Source organism: Plectropomus leopardus, chromosome 5, assembly GCF_026936395.1.
Source record: "Plectropomus leopardus strain MGB_pleo_1.0 chromosome 5, ASM2693639v1, whole genome shotgun sequence".
Lineage (NCBI taxonomy): Eukaryota > Metazoa > Chordata > Actinopteri > Perciformes > Serranidae > Plectropomus > Plectropomus leopardus.
In genome coordinates, this window is record NC_142180.1 from 12,583,031 (window position 1) to 12,602,242 (window position 19,212).

The 19,212-nt window shown below is 39.6% G+C and overlaps 1 protein-coding gene across 3 annotated transcripts in view; it reads right to left on the minus strand.

The window, feature by feature from the left end:
* Positions 1-1,439: 1,439 nt before the first annotated feature.
* kank4 (KN motif and ankyrin repeat domains 4) overlaps positions 1,440-19,212 on the minus strand; it is a 90,384-nt gene continuing 72,611 nt past the window's right edge. For all 3 annotated transcript variants that reach the window (XM_088077530.1, XM_042512409.2, XM_088077532.1), the window contains exons 4-10: positions 17,023-17,116; positions 13,154-13,423; positions 11,059-11,143; positions 10,051-10,270; positions 9,784-9,926; positions 9,202-9,402; positions 1,440-5,408 (exon numbers count right to left, since the gene is read on the minus strand). In XM_088077530.1, coding sequence (XP_087933656.1) covers positions 5,289-5,408; positions 9,202-9,402; positions 9,784-9,926; positions 10,051-10,270; positions 11,059-11,143; positions 13,154-13,423; positions 17,023-17,116 — 1,133 coding nt within the window. In that variant the 3' untranslated portion in view covers positions 1,440-5,288. The remainder of the gene's footprint in view (positions 5,409-9,201; positions 9,403-9,783; positions 9,927-10,050; positions 10,271-11,058; positions 11,144-13,153; positions 13,424-17,022; positions 17,117-19,212) is intronic.

The following is a 19,212-nucleotide window of genomic DNA, read 5'->3' on the forward strand; positions in this document are numbered from 1 at the left end:
CAGCACACCGACCGCCATTTACTGTAGCACAGAGCATCATACACAGTGAAAAGGTGGAAATTGTCTCGCCTTATTAATACTTGGACACTTTCTTTGATGACCATCTGAAATTTGATGTGAATACTGAGGCTGTTTTAAAGCATTGGCAGCAGAGAATTCATCCTCTCTGCAAACTAAGCTCCTTCTCTGCCTCTAGTTGTTGTATTGAATTGTAATACAGTGACTATAAGTAGGCTATCTCATATAGACCTGATTAAAAAAAAAACAACAGCTATCCCTTTAAAGCATTTTGTGTAGTGAAAGACAAGGCGAAATATGTGTAAATTAATACATACATCTTTCTGTTGCAGTAGCTGCTGTTTCCTGTTAGAAATGATTGAGAACAACATGAGCTAAGTTTTAAATCTCCATATTTATTTATTTATGTAGAAGTAGTTCTCTGGTTTGCAACATATAAGCCCATTGTACAAGGAATATTACAGAGAGGTACAGGTTTTTACATTTGACTCTGTCATGTACTTAGACTTGGATTTGCAGATAGGTATCCAAACAAGAGGAGATGTTGCCTGAATAGTTTTAGTCAGTGTCGAATCTGCTTCACATCCCCCCCACTCACAAAAGTCAAAGGTAGCATTAAAGGGCACATGACACAATCCACAACCTTGTCAAAATCACACATGTACTACACCACCCAACCAGTCAGAGATAAGCTGAATAATCACATCATCAGGGAAACTCTCAGCATAATTTTCAGTCATTCCCCTCCAATAAAATCACTGGAATATTTGTCCATGCATACATAAGTATACTATATGTGTTAAAAAATATAGCATTTTTGAATAAATACTTATATCATTTTTAGAGCCAACTGTCAGACAATACTTGTTATATATTTTTCACAATACTGTATGTACACATATTTGGGTAAATTTACAGGAACAGATAAAACTATATATTTAACCCCATGTGAAACAGATCTGATTTCACTTCTTTGGTGTTGAGCCAGTTGTGAAACCATATTACATCTGGGTCACACTGGATTAAACATATGGATGCGATTTACTTTAAGACTTAATACACAGGCACGGAAGACCAGATATACCAGATATTTGGCACAGCACAGATCGGATCATCCTTTAGCTGTCTGACATGTGGGAAGCTACACTTATTCCTGCCCCTTAATATATACAGACCACCAATAATGATCAGATGTGCTGCGCAGAGTTAAAATAAATTCTTTCTGATCCTGTGTTAGCGCAGCCTCATTGTTGAAATAATCTCTGCTACTTTGTGACTCAGCACATGACGATCTGATTACTGAGCAATGTTGAAAAATCCCCATTGTTGCTGAGTAAATACAGCCACTGTGTGTGTGTGTGTGTATATATATATATATATATATATATATATATATATATATATATATATATATATATATATATATATATATATATATATATATATATATATATATATATATATATATACTATGTATTCAAGATTTTTAATATCAGAGGTCTGTCTTTATTTCACTCAATATAGTCCTTTATTAGCACCCATATTAATAAAGTGTCTGGGAAAGAGAGAGCACTGGTGCAGCATCAGTGGTCAGATCACACTGCAGCTCAGAAAAAAGAGTTAAATTTAGCTTAGAAGTCACTGAAGGCATACATATAAATTTATTAAGACTGAAGTAAACCAATAAATTTGGATTCCATCTTTCTAAAACTAATAAGAGCTGAGACTTTTGATTTGTCACTAAGAAACAGATACTGAAGACTCTCAGAGTTCATTGTGATCCAAGTCTTGGACCATCATTTTGACTCTTGAGAAAGTTATTTATTTTCTGGCTGTAAATGCAGACTGGACCATCATAGACCACAAATATGGCAGTTATTAAAATGAGTGGTATTCCCCTTTAAGTTTCACCTTCAGTTACCCCTAGCAAACCCCATGAAACAGAAAAAATTATCTAATAGAGATGCAAAATCCCTCCCCTTCCAGTGGACCACAATGGGACCTTATTTTTTTAAAATAAAAAGTATGTGTGGTAGTTAATGGTGGGATACAAATAATTTTTGATCCCATTTGAATTGTGCCATGAATAAAAATTCATTTATTCATTGTCCGTTACTGCTTGTCCTCATAAGGTTCGTGAGGGATGTTGTAGCCTATCCCAGCTGAGGCGATGAATAACAGATAATTTTTCAAATTAAAAAAGTTGCAATTTGTAGTAAAACTGTTGAAGCAGGGCTGGACTGGCACAAAAAATCAGCCCTGGCAGTTTGGGCCTGAACCGGCCCCTCACAATTGGTGGAACACAACCCACCAATACTCTATGTTTATGTTTAATCCGTCTCCTTTCTCTCATTTTTGCTTTTCCATTTTTCGCTCTCTCAACATACGCCCGACTCTGTCACACTCTGATTCTCTTAGCAGGAGATACAGAGGACAGCAGGGGGAGGTGTGAGGACACTTTAGTAACAGGTTCTGATTGGTCCGGCCGACTGTCTGTATAGAAAATGCACCAATGGGCCGCAGCCCCTGTGTTGTGGGCTGGTCTTTGTACAAAAAAACAAAAAATACATGCATTTGCATTGGCTCCAAAGTCTGTCAGCCCACCGGGAAAATACCCGGTGTGCCAGATTCCAGTCCAGCCCTGTGTTGAAGTGTAAGACTGAGAAGATTCCTAATGTACTTACACAAGCACCTTTGCTCATTCTTTTACTTCCCACTGATAAAAAGAAAAAGTCGCAAAAGTAGATACGAGACATTATGCAAGACATTTGTGCGCGAAACATAGCTAAGCTACATAGCTAGCTGGCAAGTTAGCAATGTTAGCTTACATCGCTGGTGTTGGTGATGTATACTGTGTGAGATTAGAGATGTGGTTCCACACAAAACAACAAACTTACTTCAGACTGCGACTTTCTTGACTTGCAAATTTTCTCTTAAATTGACATATGTGTTATTCATGGCACCGTTCAAATGTGATTCAAAATACATACATATATATTTGTCTTTTGCCAATGACTACTGTACATATTTTTTTGTGAAATAAGGTCCCATGGGGTACATCAGGAGGACAGGTGCTTTGCCTCTCTATGTCTTCCCTGGAGGAGCTTCCTAAAGTCAGACAAAGTAACATGCATCAGGGTTATCTTGTGTTGTAGATTATGTTCATAACAGAAAGCCTGTGTTACAAACTGAGAGTATGGCTCTTTAAAGACATCGGGATTTAACAGGCAAGAAGGGTCAAGCACAGTGACACCACAGATAGGCATTATGGGAATTGGAGTATCCAGTTATTATGGAGCTGTACACATATAGAGGACTAAAAGTCGGGATATTTCAACCTCTGCTGCTTCCATTTTGACCTCTGAGGTCCCCCTGCCTGTATATTATATTATACCTTTATATTATATAAGTGCAATACTAACTTGCTGGAGTACCCCTTTAAAGCTTTCATTTAAGTGCCGACTTTTTCCTCCAGATGCATGTGCAGTTAAAACTATTGATCCCTGTGTTTCCTGTAAATTTCCTGACATGCTGGACATTTTGGGGATTTCTGCAGGGGTCACTGAAGGGGGTCTGTTGAGTTGTAAACATTTGATCATACCAGTGCTCCTGTTTTAAGATACTTTAGGAATATGGGTGTGAACAGAAGAAAAACACCACACTCCCTGGAACACATCTCTAAAATGTAGGATTGGCATTTGATTAAGGCTAGACGAAAGCCACTCCCCCTACCTAATTCCTGATTGAAAAGGTAGAGTTTCATTTATATTGCTTCTTTTAGGACTGCAAGCCATGTACAACCCATTGCTTTCCATTTTAACATCTTTACCCTTTTGAAATACGAGTGCCTTGAGACAAGACCAAAGTGTTAAACTTGAAGAAAGGCAGATCTTTGTAATCAAGATGTTCTTGAGATTAAGTGTCTTAGTTACACATAATAAAAATATCCAGACTCTATGTCTGACATATTCACAGACGGCCTGTGTTTCTGTTAGTCCCTTGATCCATGCCAGTATAGTTAGACTTGCTACATAGTTTACTTGGAATGTATCACAGCCAGCCTGACATTCATTGTGCATTTCGTAGCAGTTGCATACAGGATTTGCTTTGAAAGGAGCAGGCGAACAAGACATATATTACTGAGGGACGAAGAAAGAGAGGGAGACATGTTAATCATGAGAACAGACAGTATTACAACATACTGTTGTTTAGTACTATAAGACAGCCAGTAGGGGGAGTAACTGTGTATTGGCATGCAGCACCTTCTGAACAGTACAATCTTCTCATTAGAAGACGTTTGTCTTTCTGTAATAATCTGGTTATACTGTGGTTATAAAAATCATTTCTCTTGTGTCCAACAGAAACATTTTATCTCCAACTAAGCCATTTGTTTTTCAATAATTTCACAGATGATATTCACCCATGTCCCATATGTGAAAAACATCATTACTATGGCAAAAACAATGCATTTAACATTATCAAATATCCAATGAATGATGGGAAGTTCTATTCTATTATTCAATTTTCTAATCACGCTTTTGGAGATATATAGTTTCTTGTGGACATCGATATTTGCGCAGACTATTTACTGTACACAAACACAATAAAAAAAGTGCAGTAGAAAATACAGTTTCTGTGTTTGTTTATGATTATAATCTGTTAGAATAACATTCTACATATACTATGTTCTCAATAATGGCTTATGTCCACATATGAAAAGAATAATGTCGATGTCATGACTAAAAAAAAAAATAGAAATAATGTATCTAATATATTTGAAAGGTAGATCATGTGCTTAGTATTTTGCTTGAAAAGCTAGTTGATGGTAAGAAGCAGCAGTTCTTCAAAGTATCTCTTCATCCACTTGCCTGTCTGTCCACCCCTGCTCCTTCTTTATATTCTCACCCCGTCCCCTATGTAGTATCATGTCAATCAAGCTTGTCACCATGGCAACGTCTTATCATCAATCCAACTGGGGCCCCTTTGTTGTCTGTCCACTGAGTGGTTGATGCAGCATATCCATAAACACCCACGGGGCATGTTGGCAGAGATGTGGAAGAGAAAAAGTGGGCGTACATTGCTGGACACTCCAGTCTCAGAGGTTTTTATGTAGTTCCACTTTTTCCACTGGTCATACAGCGTCTTTCATGGTGTCAACATGTCTTTAATTTAACATTTTCTCTCTTTGATGGTGTGCAGAGTGTTGAAAACTGAAGGTTTGGGGTGGGCAAGCTGGAGCAGTTTTAAGCAGTAAACACGGTCGATCTGGCTCAGAGGAGGTCTGATATAGACGAGGGCTCAGAGGCTTGGGTCTCAGCGTGGGCCTTCAGAAGGTCAACTATTTCTTGGTGGGAGGCTGCCTCTGCCACCGACAGCGCTGTCTGTCCATTCTGGGGGGAAACAGAAAGAAAATGTCACAGATTCACATCAGAGATCATTGCAGTGACTCCTTGTATCCTGACAGTGGCAGTGTTGCTCTTTCACTAGTAATTTGATATTTGCGTGTGCATATATATATATAAAATGCACCTGCCCTGATGCTGAGGCAATACTACACTGGAAGAGCTGAGTTTAGTATCTGGCAATAATTTTTAGTTTTTTTTTACCTTCTTGAAATGCCAGATGAGATTATGATTTGTCACATTTCTATAAACCTGATCCAACAATTTTGTTCCCAAATTACACATCAAAATGTGCTGCAGAGATTATGATAAAATCCTCTGATAAGCTTCTTTACATTTTGCAGAAATTGCCTGTGCAATAAACCAGGGATAAATAATAAGCCGGGGGAGGTTTTGTATGATGAAAAGATAAATGAAGGGAATGTCTGATCCCATACAAGACCTAAACATTGGTAAAAAAAAAAACTCTGGCACTTTAATATAACAACATTGTAAAATCTTTACCCAGCACCAACACGAATGCTGCAAAAATAACACCTGTATATATCAGAAAATATTATGCTTTAGTGGACCAACATTTGTTGCATCCGCACATTCATATACAAGTTATACAACCAATTTAAAAAATGATGTACATGCATTACAGAGATCTGGCTATTTTAGCCTGATGATTTTGGTGTCACTGCTTTGACTGACAAAAAACAACTGTGGCGGTGGTTGTGTTATAGATATTTGCCTGTAGATTTGCCAGCATTGGCGATGCTGTTTGTTGGTTTGCTTTTCAGTTGCTGTTTACAGCTCAGATATGTGTAGCTGTCTCACATGAAAGCCATGATACTTGTGTATAAAAACAGGTCATGCTGTACTAGCAGATATTAAAAATTAGAATAATACATCCAAGTCTATATAGTTTAAGATGGGTTGTGTTCTTGATTCAGACATCAATCAGGAACATTACTGGGAATTTGTTAAGAATTGTTAGGAAATAAGGTGTTACATGAAAAATAGAAGGCTTCAAATAGACTGTGATCAGTGATCAGTGTCGACCCTAAAATCCTAATTGGAGCACCTTTAATGTTTTCTCCGCTGAATGCACTGGCAGTTCTCTGTGATGCTGCTTCTAACTTCCTGCGTTATTCTCACAGAGTGCCCTGGTGTTTCCTATTTATTCTTCTTATCAAAGGCTTGATACTACACATTACAGCAAACTGGAACAGACAAGGCCGCATACTAAGAGGGACCTCATGTCTCTTGGGAACACAGATGTCTCTAAACAATGTGAATGCTCTGTATGATACTTTGTCTAAATTTCACAAACCTGTGGAACTGCTTGACTTGCTTGCATATGATTTCAAATTGCTTCCCAGAGCTGCTTATTTTCTCAGTTTTGAGATTATGTTTGTCCCCAGCCACCACTAAATATAGTGTGCGCTCATGAGTTGTCATGGAGCCACTCAGCAAATTATCTACCCGAGGCAGATGGTTGAGTTATGATTGCAGGATATGACTGTATATAGATTCATCTCAATCATACAAGTGGTACAGTAAAATACATCTTAAGGAGCTCTTTATAACATTCAGAATATTAATATAGCAGCAAATAACTTTTGCTTTTTTAATGATATTATGGAGTAATGGCGTTCTCAGTGGAGAATGAAGTCACGCTACCTTTGTGTGTGTTGTAATCCGAGCTTCTCTGTTTTACCTCTCTTTGTTTTGTTTGGTAGTCTGGCCACGTGTGCATGTAGTGCATGTGATTCCCTGTGTGTATCCCACTGGCTATTTTAAAGTGCATTCAGTCTTAACTGTGAAGTTGGAAATTTTACTGAAACGCCCCCTGAAGTTTGATTTCTGAAAGTCAGATGAACGTCATCAACCTCAAAATCCAATATGCCTGTTCCGCACATTAATAGTTGTGAACGTTGTCATTATATTCTGTTTATCAGCACATCTGTCTTATTTCAGTCTCATTAAATCAGGCGTACACACTGCACTGTCAAACTTTTATGTGTGGACATGTTGATGCGATGTTTGTATGCACCACATACTCTCTAATGTTGTTATCCATAGATATTGCAAACAGTGGCCAACTTACCTAGTGCTGGTATTGTTAACAACAGCTTGTTTTAACCATAGACCATATATAAATATAGACAACATGACAGTTCCCCTTAAGTGTAGCTTCTCAATCTCAATCGCCCCCTGGTGTGGGACTGCAATATAAGTCATAAAGCCTGCCCCCTCCATGTTAGTGAGGGGGATATGGTGTTTGTTCAAGTGATTGTTTTTATGAGAAGTTTGGTTTTAATTAGTTATTCAATTCTATAAGAAGGGGATGTTCCGCTATGATTGACAGCTGTGACAGCCAATCCATGTGCTCACATTCAATGGGACTACTTGGGATTGGTCAGACAGGTGTTTTGGGGTGGAACTCCCCCACAGCTGGTTTCAGGGTAACATCATTAGCTTTGTCAGCACTGTTGCTGTTATTAGCACTGTTCATGCTGTTAGTACTGTTAGCTGATAGCTGCCGGCTCATCTATCTCCATGTTGAGAACTGTGTACAGACAATCCCTGCCCATACTCTGAATCATTGATATGCTCTTAATGTCAAATAGAGCTGGTTTCTATCTATCTATCTATCTATCTATCTGTTTATCTGTCCGTCTATCTGTCTGTCTGTCTGTCTACATATCTACCTACCTACCAACCTAACAGCTGACTCCTCATGATTTTGGTTTATCATTGAGGACAGGTGTCCTCTTGAGTCCCATCCCGTGAGAATGGGTAGGAAAAATAGTGCTGTAATGTCATAGTAACGGTGGAAGCAGCGACATGTTGTGTTTAATAAGGAGTGACAATACTTGTGTCCTTTGGGAAACTGAAAACAAAGCCCACAGTTGGATGCAGATGTTGAGGTGGGGCTTATGAAATGTTACATGAACAGTAGCAGCGGTGTATCAACGGTGTTTACAAGATCATTTTCAAGGAGCAAGTGCAAGACTTGTAATATGGCCATTCTCTGACAGGACACCTCAGACTGCAGAGGAGAATCATCAATTCAGAGAGATATCAATAATATACCTTAAGAAAAAAATCCATCTACTAGGTATGGGCCAGGTACCAGTTAAACCTGTATTTGTAATATTCTACAGTATGCATGTGCCTGGAACTAGGAGCCTTAAGACCATTAATGAAGTGCGAGCAGCTAATAACTAGATGTTGAAATGAGGCAGTGATCTCTAGCATCTCAGTAAAGGATGAGCCCTTATGAAAGAGTCAGCGTGGTCCAAATGAATCTAAAGACAGAAGCACAGAAAGGAGGTCTCAGGCTTCTGCCTTGAGCTTCCCCTTGGTATGGATAAGTTTCTTGACACTGCACATATAATTACATGCTAGTGTGAGGGTTAAATGTAAACCCATTATGAAGCCATGTGTTTTCTTACAGAGAACACCTCTTTTTTGTCTCTGCAGTATTAAGATACAGGTCTGTAAGTAAGCATAACATGTCTGGGCTGAGCTGCATTCTGTTATTTATATACACCATTGTGATATATTTCAACCCTGGCAACGCACTACGGCAACAATTCACCCAAGGGACTGCATGCTCGAAGTGCCGTAAACAACAAATGCAGCAATTTATGTCCAGGTACAAGAAACGACAGTCCTGAGGACAAAAATGTAGACATCCTAGAGAGAGACCGTCTGGCATGAGAGGTGAAACAATCTTACATCAGCCCAGCTGAGGGTGTAATTTCAACATTACAGTTGAACAGTGTACCTTATCTGTGAGGCTGGTGTCACAGCGTCCCGTCTCCAGTAGCATACGAGCAATGTTCGTGTGTCCGTGTTCGCTGGCGCACATCAGTGCCGTGGAGCCCTCGCGGTCCTGGGCATTTACATCCGTACCGCAGCCTAGGAGCAGCTTCACCATGGCAACGCGGCCATGGCTCACCGCAAGCATGAGTGCCGTCTGGCCCGCCTAGAGAAAGAGTGAGAGATACAGGGAATTAGAATTAAACAGTGAGAGGGAAGGTAGGAGGGGGAGATAAAGAGATAAAGAGATGCAAGGTAGAGGACGGGGGAGGAAACAGCTTTCCTAGCCTAACATGCTGTTCACTCCCATTTATTAATTTAGTTCGGTTTGCACTATAGATGGCCTTGCTGCTGAGGAAAAAACAATTTTTATTCCTGTAAAGTGACCCACTTGTAAAAGATTTCTAACAAGCCTTGATTTCCCATGAGGATTTATTAAATTCCCAGACTTACTGTGCCTGAGAAAACAACTTTCTGTACAACAACAACACCACACAAATCTTCTGATATGCAGGAAATTTAGTGGACCCGCAAGCATATATAGTACCTGTCTGGAGCACGCATTGACGTCACCCAGTCTCAACAGTTGTTGTGCCACCTCCAGTTCATCAGGGCTCTCAGCAGCCGTCAGTGCAGCGAGCATCACTGGAGTATAGCCTGCTTTGTTCACATTGTCTGTCTCACATAGACCTGAACACACAAACAAAACATTTTATTAAGTCATATTGTGCTTTTTGTCTTTGGTTAAAATTGTGTTTCTGATTGTATTTATGCTCTTCTATTGTGCATTCAGCTATGTGTGTTTGCATCTTACCAGTATCAAGCAGCAGTTTGACCACAGGGAAGTTTGAATGTGACACACTGTAGTGGAGGGCCATGTTTCCATTGCCATCGGTCAAGTTAACTACATATGGCAGGAGAGTGGGTGTGGTCAAGCCCACTTGTCGCAGGTATAATCTGACGGTATCGGCCTGAGAGTCTTTCTGACTGGAGATCTTGAACCACTCCTGGTAGAGCACCACTAAAACCTGACGCTGCGGTGAGAGAGAAAAAGATATAAATGAAAAAGCTGCCTGTGGCAGCAGTTTTACTGTTCCCTCAACATCATTTTTACTGTTTGGGCTGCTGAGCAGCTTGCATTTTCAGCCTGAGGAACGGCACTGTAAGCTACATTATTCTGCTCCGTGGAGTCAAAGAGCTCTAGCAGAACATCAACAAATAACCAGAAGCTTTTTCCCTAAACAGATCATTTTTATCAGTGTTTTGGAAGCTGAATTTAGAATGTGGAGTGGGCGTCATTTTTGCAGCTTTATAATAAGAAACACATATTACAAAAGCCTATAGTTGTAGTGCAGTGTAGAGAACAGACCAATAACCATGAACTTTAACTTTGCAGTCAGGTCAGATTTTAAGAAAACTCATGGGATAATCTACAGCTTTGATGAATTAAAACCCAACCCCTAACATCCGTCCCCTAACCTAAACCACCCACTTTTGTTGCCTAAACCAAACCACATACTTTAACCACACCTAGATCAACCCAGCTTCAGGGAACCATGAAAAAACTAAAATGACAATATTTCAAAATTGTATTGAGGCTGATGTGTTATATTTTTTTATGCTTTTTATTATGCATGTTAGACCATAAATTACATATCAAGAAAGTTTTTGGTGATTTTGGTTCCCAGAGGCTTTAACTCAACTACTCACTTTTGTTGCCTAAACCTAACTATCCACTTTTGTTGCCTAAATCACCATTCCACAGGGTTGACGAATTTACCCCCAACCCCTATCCCCTAACCTGGGAAAAATAAATTCTTACCATTTCTTTATCTGGAGAAGAAACTTCCTCCATGCGGTCTTTTACGTAGAGGCAGGCATCTATAAACCCCTGGTCAACTTTCTCCCTTCAGACAAAGACCAAATGATAGTAAAATCAGAAACAATCTTTTCTTGGTGCTTCCTATGTCAATTCAAAAATATGTTTTTAGTGGAGAACTTTTAAACAGATTTGGAAGTGAAAAAACATCTAAATTTAACTCAGCACATTCCACATTTGTTTTCTTAACTGTTTTTTCAAGTTCAGTGTCTGCGTAACAAAGGGCCAAGAGACGGCTACTTCGGTTCTTGTGTAAATTCTGTCTGGAGTGAAAACAAAACATAAAAGATATCTCGCAGGCCTTTGCAGCACTCACACTCATCAGTCAACAGTCTGACATACTGATGACACATGCGATCCTCAACAGCAACAGTTCACACTGATTCACTGCCCAATAATATCCACCAAGCGCAAACGCTGCTCATCTATCACGCACAGTCATACTACACCTCAAGCTACACTAAGCCCGAGCGGATCACACTCTCACTGTGTTCTATACTCCACACCTACAAGCCCATAAGATAAGACAGATGCTGAGTGATGGGTTAATATAGGTCCTGCCTTCTCCCAGGGGCCCCTTCTACAGTCTGAGCCCGAGGCCCTCAGCCCTGTCCACATACCTGAGACAGTGATCAGTTAGTGACAGGGAGGACAACACTGCTGGTTATATACTTTTTGTCCCAGACCACTGGCACTTTAGGGAATGAAGTGTGTCTATGTGTCTGTCTGAGACCTCACAGCAGCTTATACCAAAGTGTGTGTCAGTTGTGTGTGCTTGTGCAAAGCTTATTTATGTGGGACTCATAGTGTGTGAGCATGCAAGATATGAAGAGGTAAGCAGGACTATATAAAAGTGTAAGTCGGCATGAGTATGTTTTAATTGGATTTCTGTATGTGTGTGTGTGTGTGTGTGTGTGTGTGTGTGTGTGTGTGTGTGTGTGTGTGCGTGCGAGGCCCACTGTATATTGAAGCATCATTCAGCACCTGTCTGTCTCAGACACAGTATGTAGGTGGGACATATAACAAAGCACTCACTTGTGCTTCCCGACATCACGTCAAACTGTCATCTCTATGACTGTATGATTATTTTTTGAATATATCCCCTACATTAACAGTGTTTACATTCATTCAAGGTGCCACTGCGCTGGGGATAGCTGAGGACATAGGCAAAATGTTTTTGGGTTGTTCCTCTGTCCCAGTGTTGTGAAAACGATATGGTAAAAATACTTTGAGGAAATTGGCGCAAACTTTCACTTGGACTCAATGCAATTTGGTGGTCATAGGTCAAAGGTCAAGGTCACTGTGAATTGAGTGTGATATCTCAAAAACACCTTGAGAGAATTTTTTTCGAATTTGGCACAAACATTGTCTTAGACTCAATAATTAACTGTTTAGATTTTGGTGGTCATAGCTTAAATTTCAGGGGCACCTAGACCTTAGCTGTCCCATTCTTGATAATGTGATATCTCAAGAACACCTTGAGCGTTTTTTTTTTTTCAAATTCTGCACAAACTTTCACTTGGACTCAAAAATGAACTGATTCTGTGTTTGTGGTTATAGGTCAATTCTCATTCTAGTGAACGAGGTATCAAGAAGTTTCTTTAAATTTGCCACAAAGATCACTCAGACTCAAGAATGACTTAAGTAAGATACAGTGATCAAAGGGCAAAGGTCAGGGTCATTGTGACCTCACAAAGCATGTTTTTGGCTATAATTCAAAAATTCATATCCTACAGACATAGAGGGCAGACATGGTTGTAAACTGTATGTGCAACTTCAATGGTGCACAGACATATACACCCCTGTGGTAGTAATTCCAATTTACTTTATGATATGAGCTACTGAATATGACATCAGCAATCTCTACCAGCAACAGAAAGCGGTCCATGCTGATCAGTTACAGTTCATTAGGTACTCATGTCATATCTCTACGGCATAGCCTACAGCGACTACATGCATCTCTGCGTAGCAGTGGTTTAAACCCTGACAACAACCCTGACAACAACAACTGCAAATTAAGTTTTACTGTCTGTCTCACCCTTCAGCCTCTTGTTCTGGGAGCTCCTGGGTGCCCTCTGGATCCAGCAAGCCTCTTTCGCCCTCCTTCTCTGCAGCCACAGCACCTCCTCCCTCAGCTGTGACCTCTGCATCCTTCTGCTGACTCTCGGTTTCCTCCTCAGGCTTCTCTGTCGGCTGAGGCTCCGTCTCCTTCTCCTTCTCTACCTCTGGTTCTGAGCTGTCCTCCTCCTCCACTTCCACCTTTGACTTCTCATCTCCACTGGACTCCTCGCTGGATGTCGTCTCATAGCTGAAGGCAGAAACAGTCAAGTAGACAGTTTTTAATGCCAAAATCATCCACATTACACCATATATAATAACACCATGAAATACTCTAGCCTGTGAATGTCTGTAAGTGACAGTGAGAAAATACTTTTTAGCTGAACAGAATTCCACCTTTTAAATTACACAATACAGACAATATTTATTTATGGGCTTTGGAACATTTGACGTATTTGACATAAAGATGTTTACAGAAATGTCATATATACAGAAGCAGCCACATCAGTGAAAAACCCTAAGCAGGTAAAAATGAAGATGAAAACGGTAAAGTCAACACAGGCTAAAGCTAGATAAATACTAACAGCTTGTTACCCTCTGGACCTCCAGCTTGGCATGAAAAAAAGATACTTGTCTAACACAACCTTGGCCCACATATCCAAAACATCCTTCACACAGTTAAACATATACATGAAAATCCATAGGCATGTTTGCACACTCTCATACGCAACCTTGGACAAAACCCATCCTTGTTCAGAGAGGAAGGGCTGATATATTTAGAGCAGTGGAGGCTGCAGGTGTGTGCGTGTGTGTGTGCATGTGTGTGATCATTGGGATGTATCATGAAGGACCCTCTGTGAGGCCAGTGATCAGATAAGTCTTACATTGAATGCCAAGGATTCATTCTTATTTGTAGACACACACACACACACACACACACACACACACACACACACACACTGAGACACCACACCACAAGAGGTGTTCAGGGGCCACAGCATTCCCTGGATTCCAGAGGAGCTCAAGGGAGAGCAAAGATAGGTTAGACCATCCAAGGAGAAGAAATGCAAACAGCAGCCCACTTCCTGGTGTGGGCAGAAGACTTAAGATAGCCCAAGAAAATATTGTTGTCTGTCATGTTTGTTTCTGTATAAATAGCATCTGTAACATTGAAATGGAGAGATATTTGTTGTCTAGATCAGGGGTTAAAAACTCAGAAGAGACAAACTTGCCATCTTCTACATACATATACGGTTATATAAGGAGCAGATCCTTACAGTACCATGATGATAATTTATTATTTGTTCTGGCTTTTAGGTTATGTTTACAGATAATTCTAAAACGGGGAGGAAGGAATAGACCTCAGCACAGTTCTGATAAAACATAGCAAAGGCGAGCAGGTCGTAAAACAGTGGAGCTCAGGAATGAAAGAGCAGGAATAAAACAAATCTCCTAATGGCAACCATTTCCTTGATATGCAGGAGGTAATTCCGCCGAGGCATTGTAGATACGGCTTTCAAAAACAAGCTATTAAGAACAATAGAAATATTGTTTTGAGATAATGAGAAACAAATGTATCATTAGGTATGTGCATGGTGTTATTATCAAACATTTGGTCATTGTCATGATTCATTTCATAGCTTTGCCACCTTTGGGAACTCGCACAAAATGAGCACACATTAAGAAATGGATTAAAGAGTGGTGTGAGTTGCTTGTGTGTGAGTGTTGGAGATGTTAGTCGTAGAGATGTCGGCCCTCTGTTAAATGTAATGGAACTAAATTGCACTCGTTTATTGGTGCTCAAAACGACACAAAAATACATTTGAGAAACTCAACAAAAATGTCTAGTCCTAGAAATCATGACCTTTTTACTCAAGATAATCCACAGACCTTGTTGTGAGCACTTTCATGGAGGAACTATTTTCTTTCTACCAAACTTCAGCCGCCAACCAGTCCCCATGTAGAAGGAAGCATGCATTTATGCTAGCTCACCTGACATCACAGGTCTAGCTAATGTTAGAGCTCAGCCAATGAGAGTGCCATTAATGTTTACATCCCGTGCTTTCATGAGCCTTGAAATCACTGATAGAGTTGGCATGTGTAGTTTGGTTGAAATAAAATAGGTTCTATATGAAACTGTGCACAATAAAGTCTGCGGACAAACTTCAGTAATTGGGTCATGATTTCTAGAAAGAGACACTGCTGTTGAGTTTTTCAAAAATATTTTTTGGCACTTTGAGCACCACAAGCCAAGTGCAATTTAGTTCCATTATATTCAAGACAAGGCAGACATCCCTATGGCCGATATCTACCACACTTGGCAACCCACACCAACACAATTTAGACTGACAAATAGCACTACAAGCAAGAAGACAAATATGCATTTAAGATTAGGGGGTGAACTGTCCTGCGAAATTAGTCAGAGAAAAATAACCAGCAAGCTCTTAAATGTCTTGGCTGCTGCTGCTTTGACAGAGAAGTGGATCACTGCCGGGTGTTATACGCACAAATGAGGTAATTAGTATGAATATGACTCCAGACAAAAATCTGTCTCCACAGTCACAGTATGAGGACCCACTTCCATCTGGGGACGACATCTGGTCCCAACAAGGTTAACCAATTTTTTATTTCAGGACTCGACTTGGTTGTAGGTTTAGTGTTGGGGTAAAGACCATGCATGTAACAGTTTATGGTTAAGGTTAGGGTAAGCGTTCAGGGCATTTATGTAAGTGTGTGTGTGTGTGTGTGTGTGTGTGTGTGTGTGTGTGTGTTTGTGTGTACACAGGTGCTTCATGTTATAACTGTAACACTAGACAGCTAACTATAATCACACCAGCCAGAAAGAATAATCTCCCTGCTTTGAGACGCACCTTTGTTCTTCCAACCACAACCATCTGCTTACTTAAAATTCATCAGCTTTTACGAGCACACACACAAACACACACATTGCGTCCAGCACCATCAATTGCTGACATGAGCACACTGGCACAAAGAACTGAGGAATCATCAATGCAAAAAATATGCACACACATCACATAATGTACAACATATATTCATACGCACTCACATTCACACTCCCAGTAGCAGCGGTGAGGTCAAACTCAGGGCAGTGACTTCAAATGAGCCTTCACAGTTAACAGCATGAAGCAGATGTGTGAGGCACAGCTGGATTTAGTTCATAGCCACCGTGATGAAACTCAGACAACTCAGCTTACAACTTATTTGTACTAATTTTTTTCTGAGACAGGTGGTAGGATATAACAGGATGGAGGATAGTGCTGCTTGGAAATCCAAGCTGCTGCCAGTGGATTATTAAAATATAAGAATGAACACATTTATCAGGCTAAAATTATCCATGAATGATAAGAACAAAATTCCACAAGTGAGGCTCAGGTGAACAATAGTTCTGAGCATTTTTCAAATATTTTTGATGTACGTTATTTTTAGTTTAAGTGTATACTCTACTTTCATTATACTGTTTAATGTTTTTATTTTTGGATCCTCTGCTTTTTCTACAAAACCAAATCCAGGTTCTCTAAGGATTACCTGCAGTCATTTTCCACAGTTTTCTGGCTAACTGGCTAATCCAACTGAAGCCACTTTGCAGAATATAACACTTTAAATCTGACAACTCTGCAAATTGAATATATGTAATCCCTGTTTTTGAAGGAATCCTTATAATTAAATCAGGATAAAAATAGAATATTACATTCTGCACAAATGTCCACAAAGGAAAGAAACAAAACATTCACGGATACACAAATCAAAGTGCGCAAAAACACACTGCAACCCACACAAAGATATCAATCACATAGAGAGATTGGACGCTGATTAAAAAGAAAATTTTACCCTCCGTTCACCCCAACAAACTTGAGGTTTTTCTTGGCTCCCTTGTTCCCCTGCTTGTCAGCAACGCCATTTTTCTTCATAATAGATTTGAGACCTGGTGAAGAGGAAGACAGAGAGAGGGAGAGACAGAAATGAAAGAAAAAGGGAGGGTTGGAAAAATTCATGAAGCCTTTGTGGAATTTCTGTTTGTTTTGGTTTGTAAAAATTCATATTCTGTATCATTTCTGACACATTCTCATACCTAAACACAGAACGCAGTAGGTTGTTTGTCAGTGGCTCATATGTACATTTAAGATTGACCACCCCTGTTTTTAAGGCATGACTAAGTTGACATCATAAAACTGCTTAATTAAGTTTACAGAGACATCATGATATGACACCTTGAGCCATTGCTAGAGGCATGATTTGGCACTCTAACCACATTTGCACTTGCTGTTGATGAGTGTATAACAAGGAACTTGCAGATTGGTGACAAATTTAGGAATAAAAACCGAAAGAATGAATAGAGAAAGGAATATTATGTATGAAAATGATGTAAAACGTATATGGTCTTTGCAATTAGCAGATCTATTGTAACCCCAACTGAACACCTACTGGAGATTTTGGACCAACTTATGAGTTCCACATACATCTTTGTTACCAAAGATTGTCTGTAATAAAAGATGATGCATTACATGCGGTGTCATTTGTATGAAATGGTATAGTTCCGGGCTCTTAAATGAGCATGGGCATCTCTCCGCCCACATACCTCCACATCACTTTTGAACATGGTGTGGATGCAAGCATTTATGTTTGCTTCTTATTTCTCTTGCTCAGTTTTATCTGTTAGCTTAATATTTGACATCAGCCCAGTACAAGATCATATCAGTTGTTGCCTCAAAAGAGTGTTTTCAGAGAAAGAGACAGGCCTTGAAAGATTTATCCATCTAAAATATGCCATTTTAGCATCTCAATTGAGTTATGTGGCTTGTAAAAATGGTTGCATTTTAACATTTGTGACTATGGGGCTAAAAAAATTGGTCATAATCTGGGATCACATTTACTTCTCCCATTTGGAATAGACTCAAGACTTGCCACTAGTATCCTAAAGGGGCAAATTGTTGGGAAACCACATAACACAGATACAGGAAAGTATTGCCGAAAGTGAGTTGTCTTCATTCTGAACACTTTGTGTTGTTACCTAGCTGTCAAGTTAATGCAATAAGTGTCATGATCTGCCCTGATTTCTTCTTGAGGTCCTGTTTTTTCTGAAGTTCTATCTTTCAGTCATGTTTCCTGTTTTATTTTGTTATTCACATCACTCATTTAAAATCACTCTGCCTCCTTTCCTTGTGTTTTCCCGCCAGTTTTTTTCTAGTCCTGTTGTCCAATCATGTTTTGACTTCTCTAATTAGTGTCTCCCTACTTACACCTGCCAAGTACCATAATTCTTTGTCAGTTCATCTTCATTTTTGGATTAGAGTGGTGTTACCTGCTTTCCTGTGCCTGATTGTGGAAATATAAGCTTTTTCGAAATGTATCTTATTTGTTTGTCCAGCTGCTTCTTGGTTGTCTGTATTTTTGTTCAAGCATGCTACCTGCTCTCTAAGACTGCCAATAAAAAGCTCTGTGATTGAATGGACTACAGAAAAACTTGTCTACACACCTACCAATGCTATATTTACTCAACTCACAACTCATTTACTGCCAGAGTCATATATAACATTTCCTTAAATCAAAATAAATTCTTAATCTTTCAACCATCGAGGGATGAAAGATTTCCGAAGAATCACTCTATTTTTCGCCATCATATATATCCAGCAAAGACAATGAAAACAGCAGAGTAACTGTTTAAGTCTAAAGGCTGAGTGAAAGCAATACATCACACTGATAATGGTAGCTCATGAGACTACAGACAATAATGGTTTGCACATGTTGCCTGTATGTCTATGCAAATGTATACAGTATGCCTTGTTTCAGTGTGTACCTCTGCGTGTCAGTGTGTGAATGTATGTGTCTCTCTATGAAAACATTCAAGGCTGGTTGATATTAAAGAACCTCTGGATGCAATTACAAGCAAATATAGCTCATCATATAATGCAGATGATGAGAAGAAGGACGCTGCAGGGCCTCATCTGTATACTCCACATACACAAATGACTATACAAGCTTTGTGAGCACGCGATACTGTACGACACTGTCAAGAAACTC